The sequence below is a fragment of the Candoia aspera genome, chromosome 6, assembly GCF_035149785.1.
Source record: "Candoia aspera isolate rCanAsp1 chromosome 6, rCanAsp1.hap2, whole genome shotgun sequence".
Classification (NCBI taxonomy): Eukaryota; Metazoa; Chordata; class Lepidosauria; order Squamata; family Boidae; genus Candoia; species Candoia aspera.
The window spans coordinates 38,787,013-38,810,384 of NC_086158.1; the positions used below are offsets into that span (position 1 = coordinate 38,787,013).

The following is a 23,372-nucleotide window of genomic DNA, read 5'->3' on the forward strand; positions in this document are numbered from 1 at the left end:
GATGCATATGCATTATTTTCCCCTTTTAGGTTAATTTTTAAAAGGTAAAATCCATTTTGCCTCTTAAAGCACACCATGTCCTCAAAAATACTCCTCCCCACAAAGGTGCACAAAAAGAACAGCAACTTTGCTCTTCATTAAATCAGCCTGCTTTTAAAAATCCATGTAACTCTGAAAGCAGTAGTATGTTTGTTCAGCCTTGCCCAGACGTGGGAAAAGAAAATAATGCATAGCCAGGACACTCTGTGATAAAGTCTTGAACAGTTTCAAATAATTTTTGAAGTGCAGGTAGCCCTAATATTTAACTATATTTCTCCTTCGGTGTCATGTAACATACTGGCACTCACTTTTCTTCTTAGCTGGCAGTCACTACAGATATACTTGTACTGCAGTTTCTTGAGGATGACCTAGGCCATACCACTGCGATCAAATAGCTTCCGATTCTCAGCTGATATCATGGCTTCTATAGCATTACAGCCATATCAATCTCTCTGTTCTGTGGCAGACATAAAACAATAGAGAGAGGCTCCTTAGATATGGACATACTATTCAGAAGAAATCTGTATGTCCATTCTGGAATCTTCTCACCTCTTTCCTAACTCAGTGATAACTGGCATTCAGGGAAGGTTTTAATGGTGACTTCCCTATTCACCAGACGTTCTGAGGAGAGCGCTAGAAAAACCAAGACATCTGTAAATATTCAAATTATGCAAATAATGTTGGGAGACCATGATTTTCTTCTCATTAGTTTGCATTTTACTGTTTTTTCGCCATGTTTGGCACCATGCTTTCAGAAAAAGGATCATCAGCACACACACTCACAGAGGTAACATGATGGTAGAAAGGCATAATGCGCTTCATATGATTTAGGTTCATAACAAACTGTATAAATGATGTGTTATTAGATTGTTGATTTGCAAGGCCTCTGGGTTTATTTCTGAGCTCCATAAAGTTGTTACATGCTGAAATTGTGCTTTAGCAGATGTCTGTTAAGTAGGCTCAGCCTAAATATGTCATATCCTACTGTCAAACCATTTTTTTTAAGGTTACAGAGATAACCCATAAAAAGTCGTTAACAAAATATGGCTGTTTCTGTATAACCCAGGAATACTGTGGAAACCTCCTTAGACAGTATGTAAGTTGCAGACAGATACACTATAACAGCTGCATTCTATCTCTGAGAGTCCTCAACAGAGTGGAATCTGGATCTAATACCAGATACAAAATAACTACAACATATTTGAAGGAATGATGTGCCTCTCAGCATCAGAGCGTCAGAGACTGTACATTTTTGAACTCCTGGGGACGGAGGAGGGGCTGCAGTGAAAGCAGAGACAGGCCCAAAGATCACATGACCTCCCCGCTCCCAGGAAGGCACAGGGAGGGGGCCCCAGAGACCTTCAAAAATTACAGCCAGGTTGTAGTTTTCATACGACTGAGGGGGGAAATCTTGAAATAGATGACTGGAGAGTGATCCTATTAACTGTATCTATACTTTGAAATACAAATCAATGTAAATGAAATCAAATTTATTTTTTGTCCTGGTTCTACCCATTACTTTAGTAGTGTGGGCCCCGGCATCCCACATAGAACCAAGTGCAGCCCAAAGTAAGGCACACAGTTCTGCATAAGTCATGTTTAGCTTAATCATGATTTGTTGATTAAACCACAAGTAGCCTTGTTGCAGCTAAACCAGAACTCATGGCACATACAAAAACTAACATGCTATGGCTTAGTGTAATTGGTGGACCCAGTCTTAAAATTCAAGATGATGTATATCTGCAAAGAATGTCACAGAAGGAAACTAACTACATACCATTTTAGTAGATCTGAAGTAAATGTTTATTGGGTTAACACAGAACACGTCAGTGAATTTGCAGGCAAAGGTCAGCAAATGAGAGGAAGTGGGTTAAACCAGCAATTGCTTGTTGAAGAGCTGGAGGAAGGAATAATTAAGGTTGCAACTAGTTAAGTACTTTTACTGCCGAAGTACTACTTAAGCAGCAAAGTTTACTTCGGAATACGTGAATAGGATTATGTTGTAAATTTACTGATGTACCGATTGGAATGAGTTTTAATTATGTGTAGCTATATTTTAAAGGAGAACCAGTTTGATGTAGTATTTAAAGGCTGGAAACCAGGAGACTGTGAGTTCTAGTCTCACCTTAGGGACAGAGCCAGCTGAGTGACTTTGGGCCAGTCGCTCTCTCTCAGCCCTAGAAAGAAGGCAAAGGCAAGCCATTTCCAAAAATATTGCCTAGAAAACTACATGGATTTGTCCAGGCAGTCACCAGGAGTCAAGAATGACTCAAAGGATAGATAGATGATAGATCAAGATTTAGTTCATTTATTAGCCACCTGGCATGCCATCTATTTGTGGAAAAGTGGGGATACAGATGTGATAAATAAACAGTAAAATACTATAGCTGTGAAACAACAAAGAGAAATAATAAACATTTGTCAAGATTTAGCTCCTTATATTCCCCATCTTATTTTTATGACAGAATTCTCCTCATTGCAGCCTCAAAGCAACCCACCCCACAAAACTGTATTTCTATTATATTTCATACTTCTATAATCTGCATCTGTAAGTAACTTGTTTATAAGTCACAATGAAATGTAGTAATTCTTGACTGAAACTATTATGTGAAGCTTTATATATGAAAAGTCCTTAGACAGTACTGTATATGTAATTTGTAGTAGTAGTACTGGTAGTTTTGCTCTTTCTTTTCTTTTTCTATTTTTTTCATTTTCCCCCCTCATTTAATTAAAGGCAAAAATCTATCTTTTTAAAGTTCCAACAGATAAAAGTGTAAGTGTATGCCTGGATGAACATTTATTTATTTTAAAATATTTATATGGTCGTCCATCTTGTGAGAAACAGCTCTGGGAGGCTAACAACAGTACAGTAATAAGAAACACAACAATAAAAACAGTACAACGAACAAGAAAAACCAGGCACCCAATCTAACTACTACATCCATCCAGCTTTACAGTCCCCCAGTAGTTACCAGTGCCTGGGGGAAAAGGCAGCTCTTAACTGCTTTCTGGAAGGTTAAGAGGATGGTGGCCTACTGGATCTCAAGGGGAAGGATATTCCACTGGGCAGGGGCCAAAATCAGTTACAAATTCATAAATGTTCCTCTCCACAGAAATCTTTAGTAAAAGACAAAAGGTTTATATGATCTGAAGAGAAACTAGAGTATTGGTTTCCAGAGTATCCAAGTATTATTTACAAAAACGAATCCTGAATAAACAGCTTCTCCTATTCTAAAGATGAGATTCTTGTCACAGAATCTTTTGAGCCTTCCATGATCTTGTATAAATATTTCTGTTTGCCTTTTGTGTTTCATTCATCTTTATCTAAGTAGCACTAATGTAAATGTGCTATTCAGATGTAGGTATCTTATTGGTTCTTTGGTATTGTGCCACCCCCTTTGTCCCTGCCCATACTACTGGGTGACACAGGAACTGCACTCTGTCCAGCTGTATAACAAGAAATCCACCTTCACTGTGACAGACCCAAGGCAGAATGAAAGGCATTTGGAGGTAAGAAGCAAATGGAGGGGGTGGGGTGGGATTTACTTGCTTTACAGAAAATTTTGGTGGATAAAACTGTCTGTTTTATAACCATATATAAAATTCAAGATGACTTGGCTGAGTCTCAAACTGTGGGTCTTTAGGTTGAAAAGAAGATTTTGAGAAGATGGTTTGTGCGCTTTCCCAATAAAGGTGGACAGTACACTTTTGTTCATATTTCATGACTGTAGTAGGATAGCTTTGTTCAGAGAATTGATGGTTTGTAAATAAGTCCAGCCCTATTCTCAGCATCATTGCTGATATCCCCTCTCCCAGTTAATAACTTCTATGATGGGGAGAATTGCAATCCAGCACATTAGGGTCTTGAGGAAAGGAGGAAGTTTTTTTGCCTGACATTTGAGCTGTATTCCCGAGCGTCACCTCTTTGGCTCCTCAGCTTTCTGATTAATGATTTCTGTTTCCTTTGTTTTTCTTCTTAGTTTGGTCTTGTAGGATTACTTGCCTGAGTGCAGGAGAAATGAACTAAGGTGTCTTTGAAACATTGCTGATTGATTTATATGTATGCATACACACACTGTCTATTGATTAACTTACAACAGATATTCTGTTTAGTTCATAAGACAAAAACAAGGACAGGTATAATTACCAAATTTCTATTACAATAAGGATTCAATGAAATGCAGCAGATAAAACAAATATAAATAACTCCCACTTACTTTAGAAAGAATAAAAATTCCTGAAACAAAGGAATAAAAATTTATGGAGCTTAAGTAGTATTCCAATTCCACCTTGATTAAAAATTCTAGGGATTTCTTTTTTTAAGTCTTTGCTGAGTATTGGGAGGGTGGTGGGGAAGCCAGCTGGTAGATCTTTCTGAGAAGAGATTCATACCCAAACAAACAGGTGGGGTGGAGGCACTGTGAAAAGGCTGTTTTATGCATGATCACCTGCCATAATTGCCTCCAGAAGGGGAACCTGGAAAAGATCTCCAGATAATCTCAAAGACAAAGAAAGCAAATACATATAGGTGGAAGTAATCCTTTACTTAAAGTCATAAAAGACATTGAAACAGAATGAACCTTTTGATTTGGGATCAAAGAAGCATTTACACAATTAAAAAAATGCAAAACTGGATGACTTTGCCAGCAAAATATTACACTAAGTGATTACAATGACCAGGCAAGAGCTCTTGACATTAGTTCTTTCCTAGTATGGAGCTGACCACCCAAAACTCACTTCTTGTCTTTCTGCACTGCTTCTGGTGCTTCATTTCTGAAGGCTTTTCATAAACCAAGGAACCATTCAGGATTACCCAGTAGAGAAAGACTGCTCATCACAAGATTCTCTAACATGATACTTATACTTTATTAGAGCATAGAGTTGCTGGAATAGGTGACATACAAATGCTCTCAATCAATCAGTCAAGATGCTGATTCCAAACTTTCCACTTGCTTCCCTGAGTCTTTGCTTGCCTCTTCTTCTCCTAAGTCTATCACATTTCATGGACTTCTAAGTGTTTTATGGCTGAGCTGACAGGGATGCTTTGCTTGTCTTAACCAATGTCATTTTTTCTCCTACAAATGCCTCTGCTCCAATTTGCTACTGTGCACATGACAGGAATACCTTTCCCCTGAAGTCAATGGTGCTGCCCTTCATGGCCATTTTATCCTGAGCTGCTGGAATTCTGGAGAGACTGAGCATTTTTTAATTTTTATCAGATTCATTGGCAGACTGTTGAAAGGCTGGGCTCCTTCCCCTTCCCCTTCTCCTCCCAAATTCATTGATAGTGAAATGACAGACCTTTTCTTGTTTTCAACAGGTGAAATTGTCAAGGAATCTGTCAGTTTCCTCTTATAGCCTAAGTGATGGCAGGGCCACAACTGAGAGGGGGGGAGACAACCGGGGCATGTGCCCCGGGTGCCGTACTGGTGGGGCACCAAAATGAGCGCTGGGGGGCGCCAAAATGGGTGCGGAATCCATGTTTGCCCCGGGTGACACAGACCCTAATTGCGGGCCTGAGTGATGGGATGGAAATAATAGTACAACTGTTATTTTTCTTTCTCTTTTTAATGAATTCACTTATAAAACAGTGGTATTTCTTTCCTTCTAACCAGATGAAATTGACAGGTGTTCTGCAAGCTTCTCATTCTAGCCCAAGTGACAGGAATAATGGTCAAAGTTTTCTTTATTATTTTTTTTTCTGGTCTACTGGTGCATGTATCAGCCAGAAAGGTATCTTGTACTATATGAGGGAGAGTTATGGAGGGGGACTTACATAAAAGGTCAAACTATATGTCTTAAAAACTATGGAAAAGAAGGTGATTGATGCTTGTTTTCCAGGGATTGGTGAGAGGATTAAAGAAGCAGGGGAATTTGTCAGTTGGAGATCATCACCCTGGCAAAGTGGAAAAGGGGCTTTCTTAAGATGGTTTCATTTCTAGCCAGTTTACAAATTAAATTTTTACTCAGTAAAACCTTTTTAAAAAAAAAATTATACAGCATTTTTGGTTTTGTTCTACTTTAGCAATACTGTATGCTTGTTTCTTTCCTGGAATAAAGACAGATTTATGCACGAATCTTCAAATGTATTTTCTTTAAGTGATAAAAATCACCATGGATTACAGGAATTTGGTACTGGAAGCCAGCCTTATGAATGATAACAAATGTGGTTTTGAGAAAACTTCTGTACAAAGCTTTTACTGTATAACTGTTCTCCATCAAAAATGGATTTTAGAAGGAGATAGAATGATTCCATTATAGCCTATGATTTCCATTTATTATTATTCCATTTATTTTCACCTTCTTATGAAGGTGAAGATCCCAGTGCCTTTTGATTGGTAACAGTAGGTGTTGGCTATCCAGAAGCACCCTGATTCAGAAACTGCTTTAAAACACTTCCTTAATATACATTCCAAAACTTGCAGGACTAATTAGCAATACCCCAGCAGCATATGCCAAATCTCTTCATCACTTAAGAATGGCCTTAAACAGATTGCTCTACGAATCTGTTCTAGGTGACAGATAGGAGTGCTTTTAGGTTCTGAGATAGCTGGAAAAATCAGAAATCAATGGCACAGATAAATGCAGCATGAAGCTGTCCCTTTTGACATTTTTGAATTCACTTGCATAATGTGTAAGTGTTGTTGTTGTTTATTCGTTTAGTCGCTTCCGACTCTTCGTGACTTCATGGACCAGCCCACGCCAGAGCTTCCTGTCGGTCGTCAACACCCCCAGCTCCCCCAGGGACGAGTCCGTCACCTCTAGAATATCATCCATCCATCTTGCCCTTGGTCGGCCCCTCTTCCTTTTGCCCTCCACTCTCCCTAGCATCAGCATCTTCTCCAGGGTGTCCTGTCTTCTCATTATGTGGCCAAAGTATTTCAGTTTGGCCTTTAACATCATTCCCTCAAGTGAGCAGTCTGGCTTTATTTCCTGGAGGATGGACTGGTTGGATCTTCTTGCAGTCCAAGGCACTCTCAGAATTTTCCTCCAACACCACAGCTCAAAAGCATCTATCTTCCTTCTCTCAGCCTTCCTTATGGTCCAGCTCTCGCAGCCATATGTTACTACAGGGAACACCATTGCTTTAACTATGCGGGCCTTTGTTGTCAGTGTGATGTCTCTGCTCTTAACTATTTTATCAAGATTTGTCATTGCTCTTCTCCCAAGGATTAAGCGTCTTCTGATTTCCTGACTGCAGTCAGCATCTGCAGTAATCTTTGCACCTAGGAATACAAAGTCTTTCACTGCTTCTACATTTTCTCCCTCTATTTGCCAGTTATCAATCAAGCTGGTTGCCATAATCTTGGTTTTTTTGAGGTTTACCTGCAAACCAGCTTTTGCACTTTCTTCTTTCACCTTCATCATAAGGCTCCTCAGTTCCTCTTCACTTTCAGCCATCAAAGTGGTATCATCTGCATATCTGAGATTGTTAATGTTTCCTCCAGCGATTTTAACTCCAGCCTTGGATTCCTCAAGGCCAGCTTGTCGCATGATGTGTTCTGCATACAAGTTGAATAGGTAGGGTGAGAGGATACAGCCCTGCCGTACTCCTTTCCCAATCTTAAACCAGTCCGTTGTTCTGTGGTCTGTTCTTACTGTTGCTACTTGGTCGTTATACAGATTCTTCAGGAGGCATACAAGATGACTTGGTATCCCCATACCACTAAGACCATAACAATTTGTTATGGTCCACACAGTCAAAGGCTTTAGAATAGTCAATAAAACAGAAATAGATGTTTTTCTGAAACTCCCTGGCTTTTTCCATTATTCAGCGAATATTGGCAATTTGGTCCCTAGTTCCTCTGCCTTTTCTAAACCTAGCTTGTACATCTGGCAATTCTCGCTCCATGAATTGCTGAAGTCTACCTTGCAGGATCTTGAGCATTACCTTACTGGCATGTGAAATGAGTGCCAGTGTTTGATAGTTTGAACATTCTTTAGTGTTTCCCTTTTTTGGTATGGGGATATAAGTTGATTTTTTCCAATCTGATGGGCATTCTTGTGTTTTCCAAATTTGCTGGCATATAGCATGCATTACCATGACAGCATCATCTTGCAAGATTTTGAACAGTTCAGCTGGGATACCGTCATCTCCTGCTGCCTTGTTATTAGCAATGCTTCTTAAGGCCCACTCAACCTCACTCTTCTGGATGTCTGGCTCTAGCTCACTGACCATACCGTCAAAGCTATCCCCGATATTGTTATCCTTCCTATACAGGTCTTCTGTATATTCTTGCCACCTTTTCTTGATCTCTTCTTCTTCTGTTAGGTCCTTGCCATCTTTGTTTTTGATCATACCCATTTTGGCCTGGAATTTACCTCCAATGTTTCTAATTTTCTGGAAGAGGTCTCTTGTCCTTCCTATTCTATTGTCTTCTTCCACTTCCGCACATTGCTTGTTTAAAAATAATTCCTTATCTCTTCTGGCTAACCTCTGGAATTTTGCATTCAATTGGGCATATCTCCCCCTATCACTGTTGCCTTTTGCTTTCCTTCTTTCTTGGGCTACTTCTAGTGTCTCAGCAGACAGCCATTTTGCCTTCTTGGTTTTCTCTTTCTTTGGGATGTATTTTGTTGCCGCCTCCTGAACAATGCTGCCAACTTCTGTCCAGAGTTCTTCCGGGACCCTATCTACTAAGTCCAGTCCCTTAAATCTATTCTTCACCTCCACTGCATATTCCTTAGGAATATTAGTGAGCTCATATCTAGCTGATCTGTGGGTCTTCCCTAATCTCTTTAGTCTGATCCTAAATTGTGCAAGAAGAAGTTCGTGATCTGAACTACAGTCAGCTCCAGGCCTTGTTTTTACCGACTGTACAGATGTCCGCCACCTTTGGCTGCAAAGGATGTAATCAATCTGATTTCGGTGTTGTCCATCTGGTGAAGTCCATGTATAAAGCCGTCTCTTAGGTTGTTGGAAGAGAGTGTTTGTTGTGCAGAGTGAATTGTCTTGGCAAAATTCTATCAGCCTATGTCCTGCTTCATTTTGTTCTCCCAGGCCATACTTACCTGTAATTCCAGGTGTCATTTGACTGCCCACCTTAGCATTCCAGTCTCCTGTGATGAAAATAACATCTCTTTTAGGCGTGTTGTCCAGTAGGTGCTGCAGATCCTCATAGAACTGCTCTACTTCAGCTTCTTCAGCATTTGTGGTTGGGGCATATATTTGGATCACTGTGATGTTAGATGGCTTGCCCTGAATTCGAATTGAAATCATTCTGTCATTTTTGGGGTTGTATCCAAGCACTGCTTTAGCCACTTTACTATTAATTATGAAGGCTACTCCATTTCTTCTGTGGTCCTCTTGTCCACAGTAGTAGATCTGGTGGTCATTCGATGTGAAGTGGCCCATTCCAGTCCATTTCAGTTCACTGATGCCCAGAATGTCTATCTTTAATCTTGACATCTCACCAATAACCACATGCAATTTGCCCTGGCTCATAGATCTTACATTCCAGGTTCCAATGGTGTGTTGATCCTTAGAACATCGGATTCGCCGTTCACCACCAGCACCGTCGGCCGCTAGCCGTCCTTTCGGCTTTGAGCTAGCTGCGTCATCACGTCTGGGGCTAGTTGAGCTCATCCTCTGTTCCTCCCCAGTAGCATTTTGACCATCTTCCGACCTGGGGGTCTCATCTTCCGATGGTATACCAACATATCTCTGGTTGTACTGATCCATTTAGTTTTCACGGCAAGAATACTGGGGTGGGTTGCCATTACCTTCCCCAGGGATCGCATTTAGTCTGACCTCTCTATCATGACCTTCCCGTCTTGGGTGGCCCTTCACGGTTTAGCTCATGGCATCATTGAGGTGCTCAAGCTCCAGCACCACGACAAGGTAACGATCCTTTGCTGAAGATGTGTAAGTGAATACTATTAAAATAATGACCACATTCCTTAATACAGCAGTGGGAGTAGACATATGGAAACAGCCATATACAGCCTTTTTTAACAGTTAAATTTGAATTTGGAATTTTAAAATAACTCGGGTATGCAAGTATCATAAAATTCATGGTTCCATTTTTCTGTTAAAATAAAATAAACTGATATTTGTGGCAAAATCTCTAGTAGTAAGATTCATGCAGTTACTATGATATTGTACATAGAGAAAACTTTTCATGTTAGAAGATTATCACATTGTGTATGCCCTTTATCCCTTATTATTTGAGTACATAAGATTTTTGGTTTTTTAAAATAATTTTATTAAGAATTATGAATGAAAAGAATAAAAACAAATGCAAACTGCAAAAAATGCAAACTGCAAAAAATACAAACAGAAAAATACAAAAAAGGGGGAAAAAGTGTGAAAAAGAAAAAAATTAATTTAATTAAATTTAAAAAAGAAATAATTTCCTCCTTCATCCCAGCAAGTAAAGACAATTTTAATAGCTTAGTACATAGTACTAAATAAATAGGACTTTTGCATTGATTTGCAATTATATCCTGGTTCTCTGTACATTCATAGATAACTTCCTGTTTGTCAGGGCAGCCTTGCTCCAAATAAAACATGGACTCACTTAAAGGGTTTAAGGATTTCCGGGTTAATTGAAACAGAATGCAGACGGGAATGCGGGTGTGGTATCAGGGTCTCCCGTTTATACCCCGGTGGCGGACCTTGTTCTCCTCCACCCCCTATTGTCTCCTAAGCCAGGTCCGGATGGGTGATTAGCATTGGTATGGGTCCAACGATGGGCGATTCGGGTGATCTCCGATGTTCCCCTTTGTCTCCTTGCCTTCGTCCGGTGCAGGTGCGTCCCCCGGGGTAATGGGTGGGAGTTCTCCCGATCTGTTAATGGTTTCCAGATCCTGTCCGAGGTGCGGTTCTATTGTCCTGTTGATTTATTTATGGGTTTGGGTGCTTAAGGGATGATGTGTGTGTTTAAAGGATAATGGTTATCCCTTCCTCTTTCCTGATGTGCATGTTCCCGGTTGTGATGCACTTATGCCTTGCAACGGGGAACATGACACTGTTTCTGTCCCAACCTTCTTAAGGATACCCAGGTTAAGGAAGACTGGAGATTTTCTTCTGGAGTTATCTTCAGTTAAAAGCTGGAATATAATAAAATGAAAACAGCCATAAAATGTAAAAGAAAGGTTCCAAAAAAGAAAGCCTAGTTAGTTTGTAATGAAAAAAGTCAGTGGTAAAGAGTCTTGCACGTGTGTGTACTGAGAGGGAGTGTGTTTGAAATACTTTTAAGTAAACCTTAACTTTACAGAAGATAAGCTTGAAAGTGATAATGGATAATAATATTTTCTTTCTTTTCCTTCGTGAAATGAATGCTCATCATAAAAGAAAAAGTAATTGTCTTGAATGAAGACTAAAATCATTTAATTGCAGACAGCAACAGTATGGTTTTAATGTTGAGCTGATTTTTCTGGGTGGATGTTTTAATGGATGTATATTGTAGGCTATTTAGAGTTGTATGAGTAAGGCAGCACACAAATATTTGCAATTAATTAATAAATCAATAACATTTAGTAATATATCAGAGTTTTCTGAAGTCTGAATTTTAAACTCTATTAGAAAACCTGTGACCCGTGGGGTCATCTTTTCCAAGATATTTCCTTACCAGATTCCTCAGTGCCTTCAACAATGGCAAAGCTTCTAATGTACTGCCTTCACTGGGAAAGTTCTTAAAAATTCAGGGAGATATTCGGAGATGTATCTGGCTTGAAAATAGCACGTGTCATTCATACTGAACTGTATAGGACAGTCAAACATCAGGAGTTGACTACAGGAAATGTTTTATGGCATTTTGCATTATGTCATAAAATGTTTTATGATCATTTTTATATACCTTGGTTCCAAAATTGTTGCCCTATGATGCCCCGTTTCACCCAATTAAAGGTTGCACACAAACAGGAGAGTTTTAATAGTACTTTGATAACTGAAGAATGGTAACTTTCAAATCAGTCCCAGAGTGCTTTCGCTGGTTTTAAATCTTATTCTTTTAATGTAACTGTCTCCTTTGATTCATAATCTATATCTGGTTGTCCAAGCAGTAGCATTCTGAGGTTGGGGATTTCACCTTTTCAAACTTATATTTTAGGCAGCCAAGGGCTACAGAAGGCAGTGATAGGATGATGTTACTGGAGGGGAATGTGATTGAACTCTCTGGACTTTTTTGTTTTGGTGGGTTTGGGAAGGTTATTTTCAATACCAATAAATGTGTTAAGTCCCTTGGAATTTTAATGCATTTCCATTTATTTTTCACCTAAAATTTACAGGAAACCCCACCAGCATAATTCTACAGTTTATCAGGTTTTAGTGCTGCATTTTTGGGGAAGCTGGGATCTCGTGTATGCTTTCTACCCAGTGGCTTTGTTAGTTTATGTTGGGATAAGGAGGTGAATGAATTACATTTCTCAGGAGTCTGCAAAGACAGTTTGCAGTGTATATATGTCCTAAGAGCTATGCTAGATTATTAGAAAATAAAAATTGTTCCTTGGTTTTTTTCTAGGTATTTTCAACCATTTTCATATCTCATTCTTTGGCTGGTAGGGCTTACCTTAATAGGATTCTTTCACGACTATTCTACAAAGGACACCAAGTAAGTGCATTTTCTAAAGCAAAAACAATAGAAAGGACATCTGCCTTTAAAGAATACTGATATTGAGCTACTGAACTGCTATGATAAGAAAGTTCTAGTTTCAGCTGGCCCACTAAGCCCGCCTCCTGCCCTTTACACACTGGATTGTAGGTATACATATGTATGTGTGTAATAAAAAAAAAATCCTAGTATTACAATCCTTGATAATTAAAAACATCTATATCCTGAGTGTATTGGTATACTACATATATCTTCTAGCTGGAGAGATGTTAGTTGTTGCTCACAAGATTAGAGATCCTATCTTGCATAGAAAGTGTGAGCATGTTTGGATAAACTGAACTTTTCTTATGCTTGTGGCATACTGGCCAAAATGTGCCCAAACTGTTAGCAAGGAACGCTGCATAAAGCATTAAGTGTAATTAAGGCTAGTAATCTGCCTTATAATAGTAGTTTATCTATCTTAACAAAGGCACTATGTGAAAGCCTTGATTGATCAAAGCCGTGATAGACAGCAGAGGCCCAATAAGTTTGGGCTTATCTGGTGATGACCATGGCACATGGAAGATTGCAACTTGAAATGTAAGAATACTCTTTTTACATGAATTAATAAATTAAATGAAAGAAAAACAGGTCTGTTGTGTGAGCATAAAAGTAAGAAGAAGGACAAAGATACCATATACAGTACATATATGAATGAAGCTGGTCTTGTGTAGTAGAGTTAATGGATACATACAGAGAGTAAAGGTCTACATTTAATTATGAATGAAAGGTTAAAATGTGTCAGAAAGTATGAGTTGGTACCAATAGAGGAGAATATATATAGCTCAGAGTTGAACTGTGGAATCCTTAGAGTTCTCTGAGCTTGTTTTCTTATTTTCTTTCTTGTTTTCTTGCAGATGTTTTGTTACCTGGCTAGGTAACATCTTCAGTGCTAGAAGGGAGTAGGGTTTGCTCTTTGTTTATATACAGTAGCTTGCCCTGTCAGTGTTGGTGGGAGTGTTGTTTTCTCCTTGGTAGTTCCTTGATTAGGCTGTTGTTTACTGCTTGATTGTTTGTCTGGTGTTAATCATGGTGTTAATCCCTGCTTATCTGTGTGTTGATTGCTGGGGAGGAGGTATTCTGATCTTTTTATTTCCTTTTTAGCTTTTTATTGTCTTTTTTGAAAGGTGTGTAAATGTTGTTTATCTCTTATGTGCCTGTTGATGGCTGACTTGTCTGAATACCAAGCTTCATGTTTTTGGATTTAGCTTGGTCTAGGATGCTGACAGTTTCCCAGCTGAAACTATGGTTGAGTCTGTCCATGTGTTGTGAGATTAAGGAGTTTTCATCCTGTCTTCTAACTGCTAGTTGGTGTTCTTGGATGCGGTCTGCTAGCCTTCTCCTGTCTGTCCTACAAACCAACTAAAGCCCTCCAAAACATCTTACATAAACCAAAAGACCCAGTAGCCCAAGAAATAAAAACAGGAGTCATCTACAACATACAGTGTAAGGACTGTAACAGCCACTATGTAGGACAGGTTCATATAAAAGATTCTGAATGTGGGACAGACCAATTTTTGTCAAAGTCAGGAATGGATCTTGGGAAAAATGGAACAGAACTAAAAGAAAGAAGTGAAAGAAAAAAAGAATTGAAGTAGAATGCCTACAGAAAGTATCAGCCCTATATGAGTATTAGGACAAATTGATCTTTCAACACAATAAAAGGCAAGTGGATATAAGGAAAGATGATATGGAAGCTGCTTGGAACAGAATGAAAAAAATTCTGTTAGAGAGTGCCAAAGATGTGTATGGAGTTATCCTAATGGGAAGTAAAAAAACAACAACCCCTTTGTGAGAGGTGAAAGTGGAACAACACCAGGCAGGTGGAAGAGAACCTAGGAAAAGAAAGCCCTTGGGAGGGTGTACGTGTCTCAAACTCGTAGGAATAGGGAAGGTGTACGTGTCTCAAACTCATAGGAATAGGGAAGTGGTAGAAGCTAGCCGAAACTGCCTATAACTGGTTTCCATCTGCTGATGCTAAAATGCTTATGTGTCAAATAATAAGAGGAAGATTGTGAGCCAAGCCCTCGGAGGAGGGGGAGGACAGTTAGGGTATAAAAGAAAGTAGCCAAGTATTATTCGGGGTTCCTTCTTGTATGGGGGAACCCGCCTTTGCAAACGCGTACAAATAAACTCTTTTCCTTGAACCATCGAACCTTGAGGTGTAGTTTTTGCACCATATACCCGCTGAGACCTTGATGGAGCGATGTAATAAAGTAAATGGGGCTGCAGATGAAAAAATGCATATAAGAAAATGATTGCTGCAAAAAATGATGAGGGAAAGATCATTTAAAGACAAATGTATAAAGAGAAAAGGATAGTTGCAAAAAACAGAGTCAGAGAGCACAAGATTAAAAGAGACAGAGAAAAAGCAGAGAAATTTTGATCTAAATAAAAGCTTGTGTTGGAAGTGGGTGAAGAGGACTAAAGAAGAAGCTTCCAGAAGAAGGAATGGAATTAAAAATAAAAGTGATAAAATTATTTGGGATGAAACTGAAGTAGGGAATGCTGGAAGGAATATTTTGGAGATTTGTAAGTTAATGACAGTGATATGCCAAAGTCTAGAATTGAAACAACTACTGTAAATATTAGTGTCCAAGACAAAATTGAGAGAAAGGAAATCCTAAAAGCTGGGAGAACGTTGAAAAATGGTAAGGCTACAAGTATAGGTGATATAAAACTGTTGAACTGTTAAAATATGGATGTGGTCTGCTCGTGGATTGGCTGTGTGACTTGTTTAATGCATGTGTGAAAACTGTACTTGTGCCTGACCACCGTAGGATATGGATCTAAAAATTAATATATCAAAGACAAAGGTAGCTGTGTTTGACAGGAAAATGGGGTGAGTTATTGCAATAAATGGTGAAAAACTAGAGCAAGTAGATGAATTTATATATATTAATAGAATGTTTACCAAAGAAGGAAACATAAATGGGGAAACTTTAAGGCCCACAAAAGTAGAAAAGTAGTAGGAATCATGTGGTCCACTGGGAGGAGTGAATGTCTGTCAAAAGAAGTGAAATGTCTATGTCTAAGAGTGTGCTTCTTCTCACTTTGTCATATGGAAGTGATTGTTGGGTGTTGTTGTTTATTTGTTCAGCCGCTTCCGACTCTTCGTGACTTCATGGACCAGCCCACGCCCGAGCTTCCTGTCGGTTGTCAACACCCCCAGCTCCTCCAGGGACGAGTCCGTCACCTCTAGAATATCTTCTATCCATCTTGCCCTTGGTCGGCCCCTCTTCCTTTTGCCCTCCACTCTCCCTAGCATCAGCATCTTCTCCAGGCTGTCCTGTCTTCTCATTATGTGGCCAAAGTATTTCAGGTTGGCCTTTAATATCATTTCCTCAAGTGAGCAGTCTGGCTTTATTTCCTGGAGGATGGACTGGTTTGATCTTCTTGCAGTCCAAGGCACTCTCAGAATTTTCCTCCAACACCACAGTTCAAAAGCATCTATCTTCCTTCTCTCAGCCTTCCTTATGGTCCAGCTCTCGCAGCCATATGTTACTACAGGGAACACCATTGCTTTAACTATGTGGACCGTTGTTCTCAGTGTGAGGTCTCTGCTCTTAACTATTTTATCGAGATTTGTCATTGCTCTTCTCCCAAGGATTAAACTTTTTCTGATTTCCTGACTGCAGTCAGCATCTGCAGTAATCTTTGCACCTAGAAATACAAAGTTCTTTCACTGCCTCTACGTTTTCTCCCTCTATTTGCCAGTTATCAATCAAGCTGGTTGCCATAATCTTGGTTTTTGTCAGGTTTAGCTGCAAGCCAGCTTTTGCACTTTCTTCTTTCACCTTCATCATAAGGCTCCTCAGTTCCTCTTCGCTTTCAGCCATCAAAGTGGTATCATCTGCATATCTGAGATTGTTAATGTTCCTTCCAGCGATTTAACTCCAGCCTTGGATTCCTCAAGGCCAGCTTGTCGCATGTTGTGTTCTGCATACAAGTTGAATAGGTAGGGTGAGAGGATACAGCCCTGCTGTACTCCTTTCCCAATCTTAAACCAGTCCATTGTTCTGTGGTCTGTTCTTACTGTTGCTACTTGGTTGTTATACAGATTCTTCAGGAGGCATACAAGATGACTTGGTATCCCCATACCACTAAGAACTTGTCACAATTTGTTATGGTCCACACAGTCAAAGGCTTTAGAATAGTCAATAAAACAGAAATAGATGTTTTTCTGAAACTCCCTGGCTTTTTCCATTATCCAGCGGATATTGGCAATTTGGTCCCTAGTTCCTCTTCCTTTTCTAAACCCAGCTTGTACATCTGGCAATTCTCGCTCCATGAATTGCTGAAGTCTACCTTGCAGGATCTTGAGCATTACCTTACTGGCATGTGAAATGAGTGCCACTGTTCGATAGTTTGAACATTCTTTAGTGTTTCCCTTTTTTGGTACGGGGATATAAGTTGATTTTTTCCAATCTGATGGCCATTCTTGTGTTTTCCAAATTTGCTGGCATATAGCATGCATTACCTTGAGAGCATCATCTTGCAAGATTTTGAACAGTTCAGCTGGGATGCCGTCGTCTCCTGCTGCCTTGTTATTAGCAATGCTTCTTAAGGCCCATTCAACCTCACTCTTCAGGATGTCTGGCTCTAGCTCACTGGCCACACCGTCAAAGCTATCCCCAATATTGTTATCCTTCCTATACAGGTCTTCTGTATATTCTTGCCACCTTTTCTTGATCTCTTCTTCTTCTGTTAGGTCCTTGCCATCTTTGTTTTTGATCATACCCATTTTTGCTTGGAATTTACTTCCGATGTTTCTAATTTTCTGGAAGAGGTCTCTTGTCCTTCCTATTCTATTGTCTTCTTCCACTTCCGCGCATTGCTTGTTTAAAAATAATTCCTTATCTCTTCTGGCTAGCCTCTGGAATTTTGCATTTAGTTGGGCATATCTCCCCCTATCACTGTTGCCTTTTGCTTTCCTTCTTTCTTGGGCTACTTCTAGTGTCTCAGCAGACAGCCATTTTGCCTTCTTGGTTTTCTCTTTCTTTGGGATGTATCTTGTTGCCGCCTCCTGGGCAATGTTGCGAACTTCTGTCCATAGTTCTTTCGGGATCCTATCTACTGAGTCCAGTCCCTTAAATCTATTCTTCACCTCTACTGCATATTCCTTAGGAATATTAGTGAGCTCATATCTAGCTGATCTGTGGGTCTTCCCTAATCTCCTTAATCTGATCCTGAATTGTGCAATAAGAAGTTCGTGATCTGAACTACAGTCAGCTCTGGGTCTTGTTTTTACCGACTGTATAGATGTCTGCCACCTTTGGCTGCAAAGGATGTAGTCAATCTGATTTCGGTGTTGTCCATCTGGTGAAGTCCATGTATAAAGCTGTCTCTTCGGTTGTGGAAGAGAGTGTTTGTTATGCAGAGTGAGTTGTTGTCATGATCACCGTTGCGATGCTTGTGACATCGCAACGGCTCGCATGACAATACAGAGTAATGGGTCCCTGACGGATTAAAGCAAAAGGCAACCATGAAACAAAAGGGAGCAACAGGTGCTGGAAACAAAGTATCAACCCAGGCCAGCGGCGCAGAAGATAAGGATACAAAGTTGCAAAGAGGTAATTGACAAGACAAACGGAGAGGCGTGCCCGAGCTGTCAAAAAGATTAAGAGCCTGATCGCCTGGCAATGAACCATCACCGGTCAGGAAGGCGATCGAGGCAACGCCCGGAGCACAGGAGGGGGCTGCACGACCCCTCACCTATCGAGGACGAAACTGGTGGGGCTCGTGGGACGCACCTGGAATAAGGTGGGGTGGAGCGCTGACTGGCGCGGGCTATTTAAATCCCATTCCGGCGCGCTCCCCTCACTCTCAGCTTTTTAAAGACATGCACTCTGTTTTATCAATAAAGCCAGAACCTAAGCCCATGCTAGCTTCTGTGTCTTTACTGGTTAGCAGGCAGAGCCTGACATAAAGCTGAGAGTCAGAAAACCGAACCTCGCCAGTCTCCACCGGGGAAAATTTTTTCTGCGGGAGAAATCCACCGGCAATGACGGAACCGGGGACGGCCATGGAGTCAGCGCTTCACAGCAGAGGCACAAAGGACAGCACACAAGAGGAGGCGATGACCCGACAGCTGCTGGAGTCAGCGCACCCAATATGGGACACGGGCTCCCTCCCTGCCCACACTGCACCCCAGTTCCAGACCTGGAGCTCCAGCCTGGATGGGAGAGCCCCGACGGAAGATGAAGTCGGGGGCCAACAACTCTTCACATGGGACGGCGGAGCAGGACCCCGGACGGGGACATCCTACACCACCTGGAGACTCCACTACCCCCAAACGCCCGAGCAAGGAGTCACAGGACTGCCGATTGGGCAGCAACCGGCAGCACCGACGATGGATGACCCGGTCATGCCAGACAGGGTCAGAACCCTGGAAGCCAAGGTACGAGACCTGGAACACATGCTCCGGTCCCTGGCATCAGTAGTGAGCGAGCTCACAAAGACTGCTGCGGCACAGGGGGCAAGAGAGGATCGGGGCACCCTACCCACCCCATCAACAACCCCGAGAGGAAGGGTCCAAGCACGAGACTCTTTCATAGGTCTTCGTGGTCCCAGCCCGGTGGGGGTCATCCCTAACCACCCACAGGTAGGGTCCTGCAAATTGCGGGGTTCACTAAGGACTTCCCCGTGAAATTCGACGGAGACCCCACGAACCTGTCATTTTTCCTCACAAATGCAAGGAACTACATGGCCCAATACGGACATTGCTTCGGGACAGAAGCATCCAAAATCTCGGCAGTGGCCACAAAACCCAAAGGCAGGGCTGCGGACTGGTATGTCCAAATGTCCGACTCCGGAGCCCCAGCTCTGGCCACTTTTCACGACTTCCTGGCCGCACTGAAACTATACTTCGAGGACCCCCTGGCAAAGGAAAGGGCCAAGAGCACACTTAAAGGACTTCGCCAAGGGAAAAAAGCGGTGGCTGACTACGCCCTCGAGTTCAAGGTCCTTGCAGGCAAAATCCCGGAATGGTCTGAGGCCACCTTGATCGACATGTTCAAGGATGGCCTCAACCATGAGGTGCCACAATGGGCACTCTATAGGGATGACCCAGACTCCCTACACGGGTGGATTTGCCTAGCCGGAAAAGCAGAGCACGCTCAGCGCACGTTCATGCTCGCAACCACAAACGACAGGACCCCTCCTGACACGAGAGGACCAGTCCCACAGTCGGGCCCGACTTGGGATGCAGAGCGACAATGGAGGATTGCCTGCGGACAATGTGCCAGGTGTGGGAAGACGGGCCACCAAGCAGCGGACTGCTTCAAAGACAGGACGATGGATCGCCCGCCCAGACCAACACAGAAGGTGCCGCACAAGCCATCCAACCCTCCCAGACAGCTGACAGGAGTGCTAGCGACCCCGGACGAGGAAGCGGACGCCTACCTTGCAGGGGACGTGGTTGACGCCCAGGAGCAGCCGGCGGGAAATGCCTCCCACCTGCTCTAAGCAGCGCAGCCGGGCAGGTGGTAAAGAAGGGGCGCAACGACCCCAGGGTGAGTGACGATTGCTCCATCCTGGCAGGGACAATCAAACTCTCTTATGGCCCTAGAGCCATCACGGTCGAAGCTCTGGTGGACTCTGGGTGCTCCAGAAATCTGATCCACCCAGACATTGTCGCCGCACTAAAACTGCCCTGCTCTCCCCTCCCTAAACCGCTGGCGTTTCAACAACTCGATGGCTCTACAGTGGGGGGGGGACGACCGGCCACCCAGGGTACAAGAAAGGTCACCCTGAAAATGGGCACCCACAAGGAGTTCATAGACTTTGTGGTAACCCCGGTAGGAAAGCCCATAGTGGTGCTGGGGATTCCCTGACTAGCACGCCACAACCCCTGCATAGATTGGAGGACCCGCTCCATCACGTTCGAAGACGGGGTCTACCAAGCACCAACGATGGAAAAATCATCCGCTCTGATGGTGGGGAGGGCAGAGATCGTCGACCAAACCCATGACCCCCCCCCCCCAGAAGGACTGCTGGAGCAATACTCGGACTTTGCAGACGTCTTCGGAGAAGAGGAGGTGGACCTTTTGTGGTGCAGGTGGACGCCTCTGACTTCTCAATAGGGGCCATCCTGCTGCAAAAGGATTCCACTGGAATCCTGAAGCCATGCGCCTATCTCTCTAGGAAATTCTCAGAGACAGAGAGGCACTGGCACGTGTGGGAAAAGGAAGGCTTCGCGGTTAAAGCAGCACTGGAGGCTTGGCGTCACCTTTTGGAAGGGACGACTTGCCCATTTGAGGTCTGGACAGACCACCGCAACCTCGAGGCGCTCCGTACGCCCCGGCGCCTCAGTCCCAAACAAATACGATGGGCTCAGTTCTTCAGCCGGTTCAACTTCCAGCTGAAGTTCATCCCAGGGAAAAAGAATTTCCTGGCAGACGCACTCTCCCAACTGCCCCAGGATGCGGAGCCTATCTCCGACATCGTAGGGACGGTGCTCTCTGATTCCCAGCTGGGTCTGGCAGCTGTCACCCAGGGACGCGCTCGGGGACAGCCTGCCCCCCCCCTTACAAACAACTATGGCGCAACCCGCCCCTAGATGCAGGCAACCTCAAATGCCAGGTGGGTTACGGGCAGATTTTACAACGGCATTAAAATCTGACCCCTGGCTCCTCCCCAACCCCAACAAGGTCACTATGGAACAGGGCCTCGCATGGGCGGAGGGAAGGTTATATGTACCCAACTCACAACGGCAGGCGATCCTCAACAGATCACATGACAGCAAACAGGCTGGTCACTTCGGGTTCTTGAAAACCCTACACCTGACTCGGAGACAGTTTTGGTGGCCCTCGCTAAGGAAGGACATCAAGATGTATGTGGCATCCTGCCCAGTGTGTGCAATGGCCAAGCGACCGGCTGGCAAACCCCAGGGGCTGCTACAACCCATGGCTGAACCCTCCTGCCCTTGGGATGAAATCTCAATGGACTTCATAGTAGACTTACCGCCTAGCCAAAAGAAAATGGTCATTTGGGTAGTAAAAGACTACTTCTCAAAACAAGCCCATTTCATCCCCTGCGCCTCGATCCCATCAGCACAACAGCTGGCGAAACTGTTCCTAGTCCATGTGTACCACCTACACGGCTGCCCCTCCCGCTTGGTGACCAATAGGGGCACACAATTTACCTCGAGGTTTTGGCGGGCTTTTTTGAAACTGATAGGTACCCAGCAAGCCCTGTCAACCTCCTGGCATCCCCAGATGGACGGATCTACAGAGATCCTTAATGCCACACTGGAGCAATTCCTCCTCTCCTACATAAACTACCACCAGGACGACTGGGTGGACCTCCTCCCATTTGCAGAGGTCGCATACAACAACGCAATACACCAAAGCACGGGACAAACCCCCTTTGGGGTGGTGTCAGGTCGGGAGTTCGTCCCCATCCCTGAACTACCTCAGCCCCCGTCCCCAGCAGTGGCCACCTGTGATTGGGGTGAGAGACTCGCAGATTCCTGGCCGGTCATCAAGGACGTGCTTAAAGAGGCACAAACCGCGTACAAATTGCAAGCGGACAAACACCGGAGCCAACAACCAACATTTCGGGTGGGGGACATGGTCTATCTATCCACCAGATTCATAAAATCACCGCAACCATCTAAGAAACTGCCCCCCAAGTTTATTGGACCATTCCAGGTGACACAAATCGTGAACCCAGTCACGGTGCGCTTGGACCTGCCCCATAATTTAAAGAGGCTGCACCCAGTGTTCCACTGCAGCTTACTCAAGCCAGCAAGTGATCCCTCCCGGTGGCACCCACGCACGCCCCCCCCACCAGTGATGATAGATGGGCAGCAACACTTCGAAGTGAAGGAGGTACTTGACTCCCGCAAGCTGCGGGGCTCCCTCCAATACCTAGTAAAATGGAAACACTTCCCACACCCTGAGTGGGTCGCTGCCCGCGACATCCAGGCCCCCAACCTGATCCGCACCTTCCATAATGCCTATTCCTCCAAACCCGTGGCTTAACTTTCTAAAGGGGGGCAGTATGTCATGATCACTGTTGTGATGCTTGTGACATCGCAACGGCTCGCATGACAATACAGAGTAATGGGTCCCTGACAGATTAAGGCAAAAGGCAACCATGAAACAAAAGGGAGCAACAAGTGCTGGAAACAAAGTATCAACCCAGGCCGGCGGCACCAAAGATAAGGATACAAAGTTGCAAAGAGGTAATTGACAAGACAAATGGAGAGGCGCGCCCAAGCTGTCAAAAAGATTAAGAGCCTGATCGTCCGGCAATGAACCATCACCGGTCAGGAAGGCGATCGAGGCAACGCCCGGAGCACAGGAGGGGGCTGCATGACCCCTCACCTATCGAGGACGAAACCGGTGGGGCTCGTGGGACGCACCTGGAATAAGGTGGGGTGGAGTGCTGACCGGCGCGGGCTATTTAAATCCCGTTCTGGCGCACTCCCCACTCTCAGCTTTTTAAAGGCATGCACTCTGTTTTATCAATAAAGCCAGAACCTAAGCCCACGCTAGCGTCTGTGTCTTTACTGGTTAGCAGGCAGAGCCTGACAGTTGTCTTGGCAAAATTCTATTAGCCTATGTCCTGCTTCGTTTTGTTCTCCCAGGCCATGCTTACCTGTAATTCCAGGTGTCATTTGACTGCCCACCTTAGCATTCCAGTCTCCTGTGATGAAAATAACGTCCCTTTTAGGCATGTGTCCAGTAGGTGCTGCAGTTCCTCATAGAACAGCTCTACTTCAGCTTCTTCAGC

The 23,372-nt window shown here is 43.3% G+C and overlaps 1 protein-coding gene and 1 non-coding gene across 4 annotated transcripts in view; one reads left to right on the plus strand and one right to left on the minus strand.

Annotated features, from left to right (window-relative positions):
• Positions 1-3,093: 3,093 nt before the first annotated feature.
• Positions 3,094-3,206, minus strand: LOC134500595 (U5 spliceosomal RNA). Its single transcript, XR_010068269.1, has one exon. It is a non-coding gene; the product is annotated as a U5 spliceosomal RNA (small nuclear RNA).
• Positions 3,207-3,406: 200 nt separating this feature from the next.
• GAL3ST2 (galactose-3-O-sulfotransferase 2) overlaps positions 3,407-23,372 on the plus strand; it is a 33,333-nt gene continuing 13,367 nt past the window's right edge. Inside the window, exons 1-2 of one of the 3 annotated variants that reach the window (XM_063306780.1) lie at positions 3,407-3,549; positions 12,504-12,593. In XM_063306780.1, coding sequence (XP_063162850.1) covers positions 3,533-3,549; positions 12,504-12,593 — 107 coding nt within the window. In that variant the 5' untranslated portion in view covers positions 3,407-3,532. Of the gene's footprint in view, positions 3,550-12,503; positions 12,594-23,372 lie in introns of those variants that run through there. The other 2 variants (XM_063306782.1, XM_063306781.1) reach the window with 2 other exon arrangements.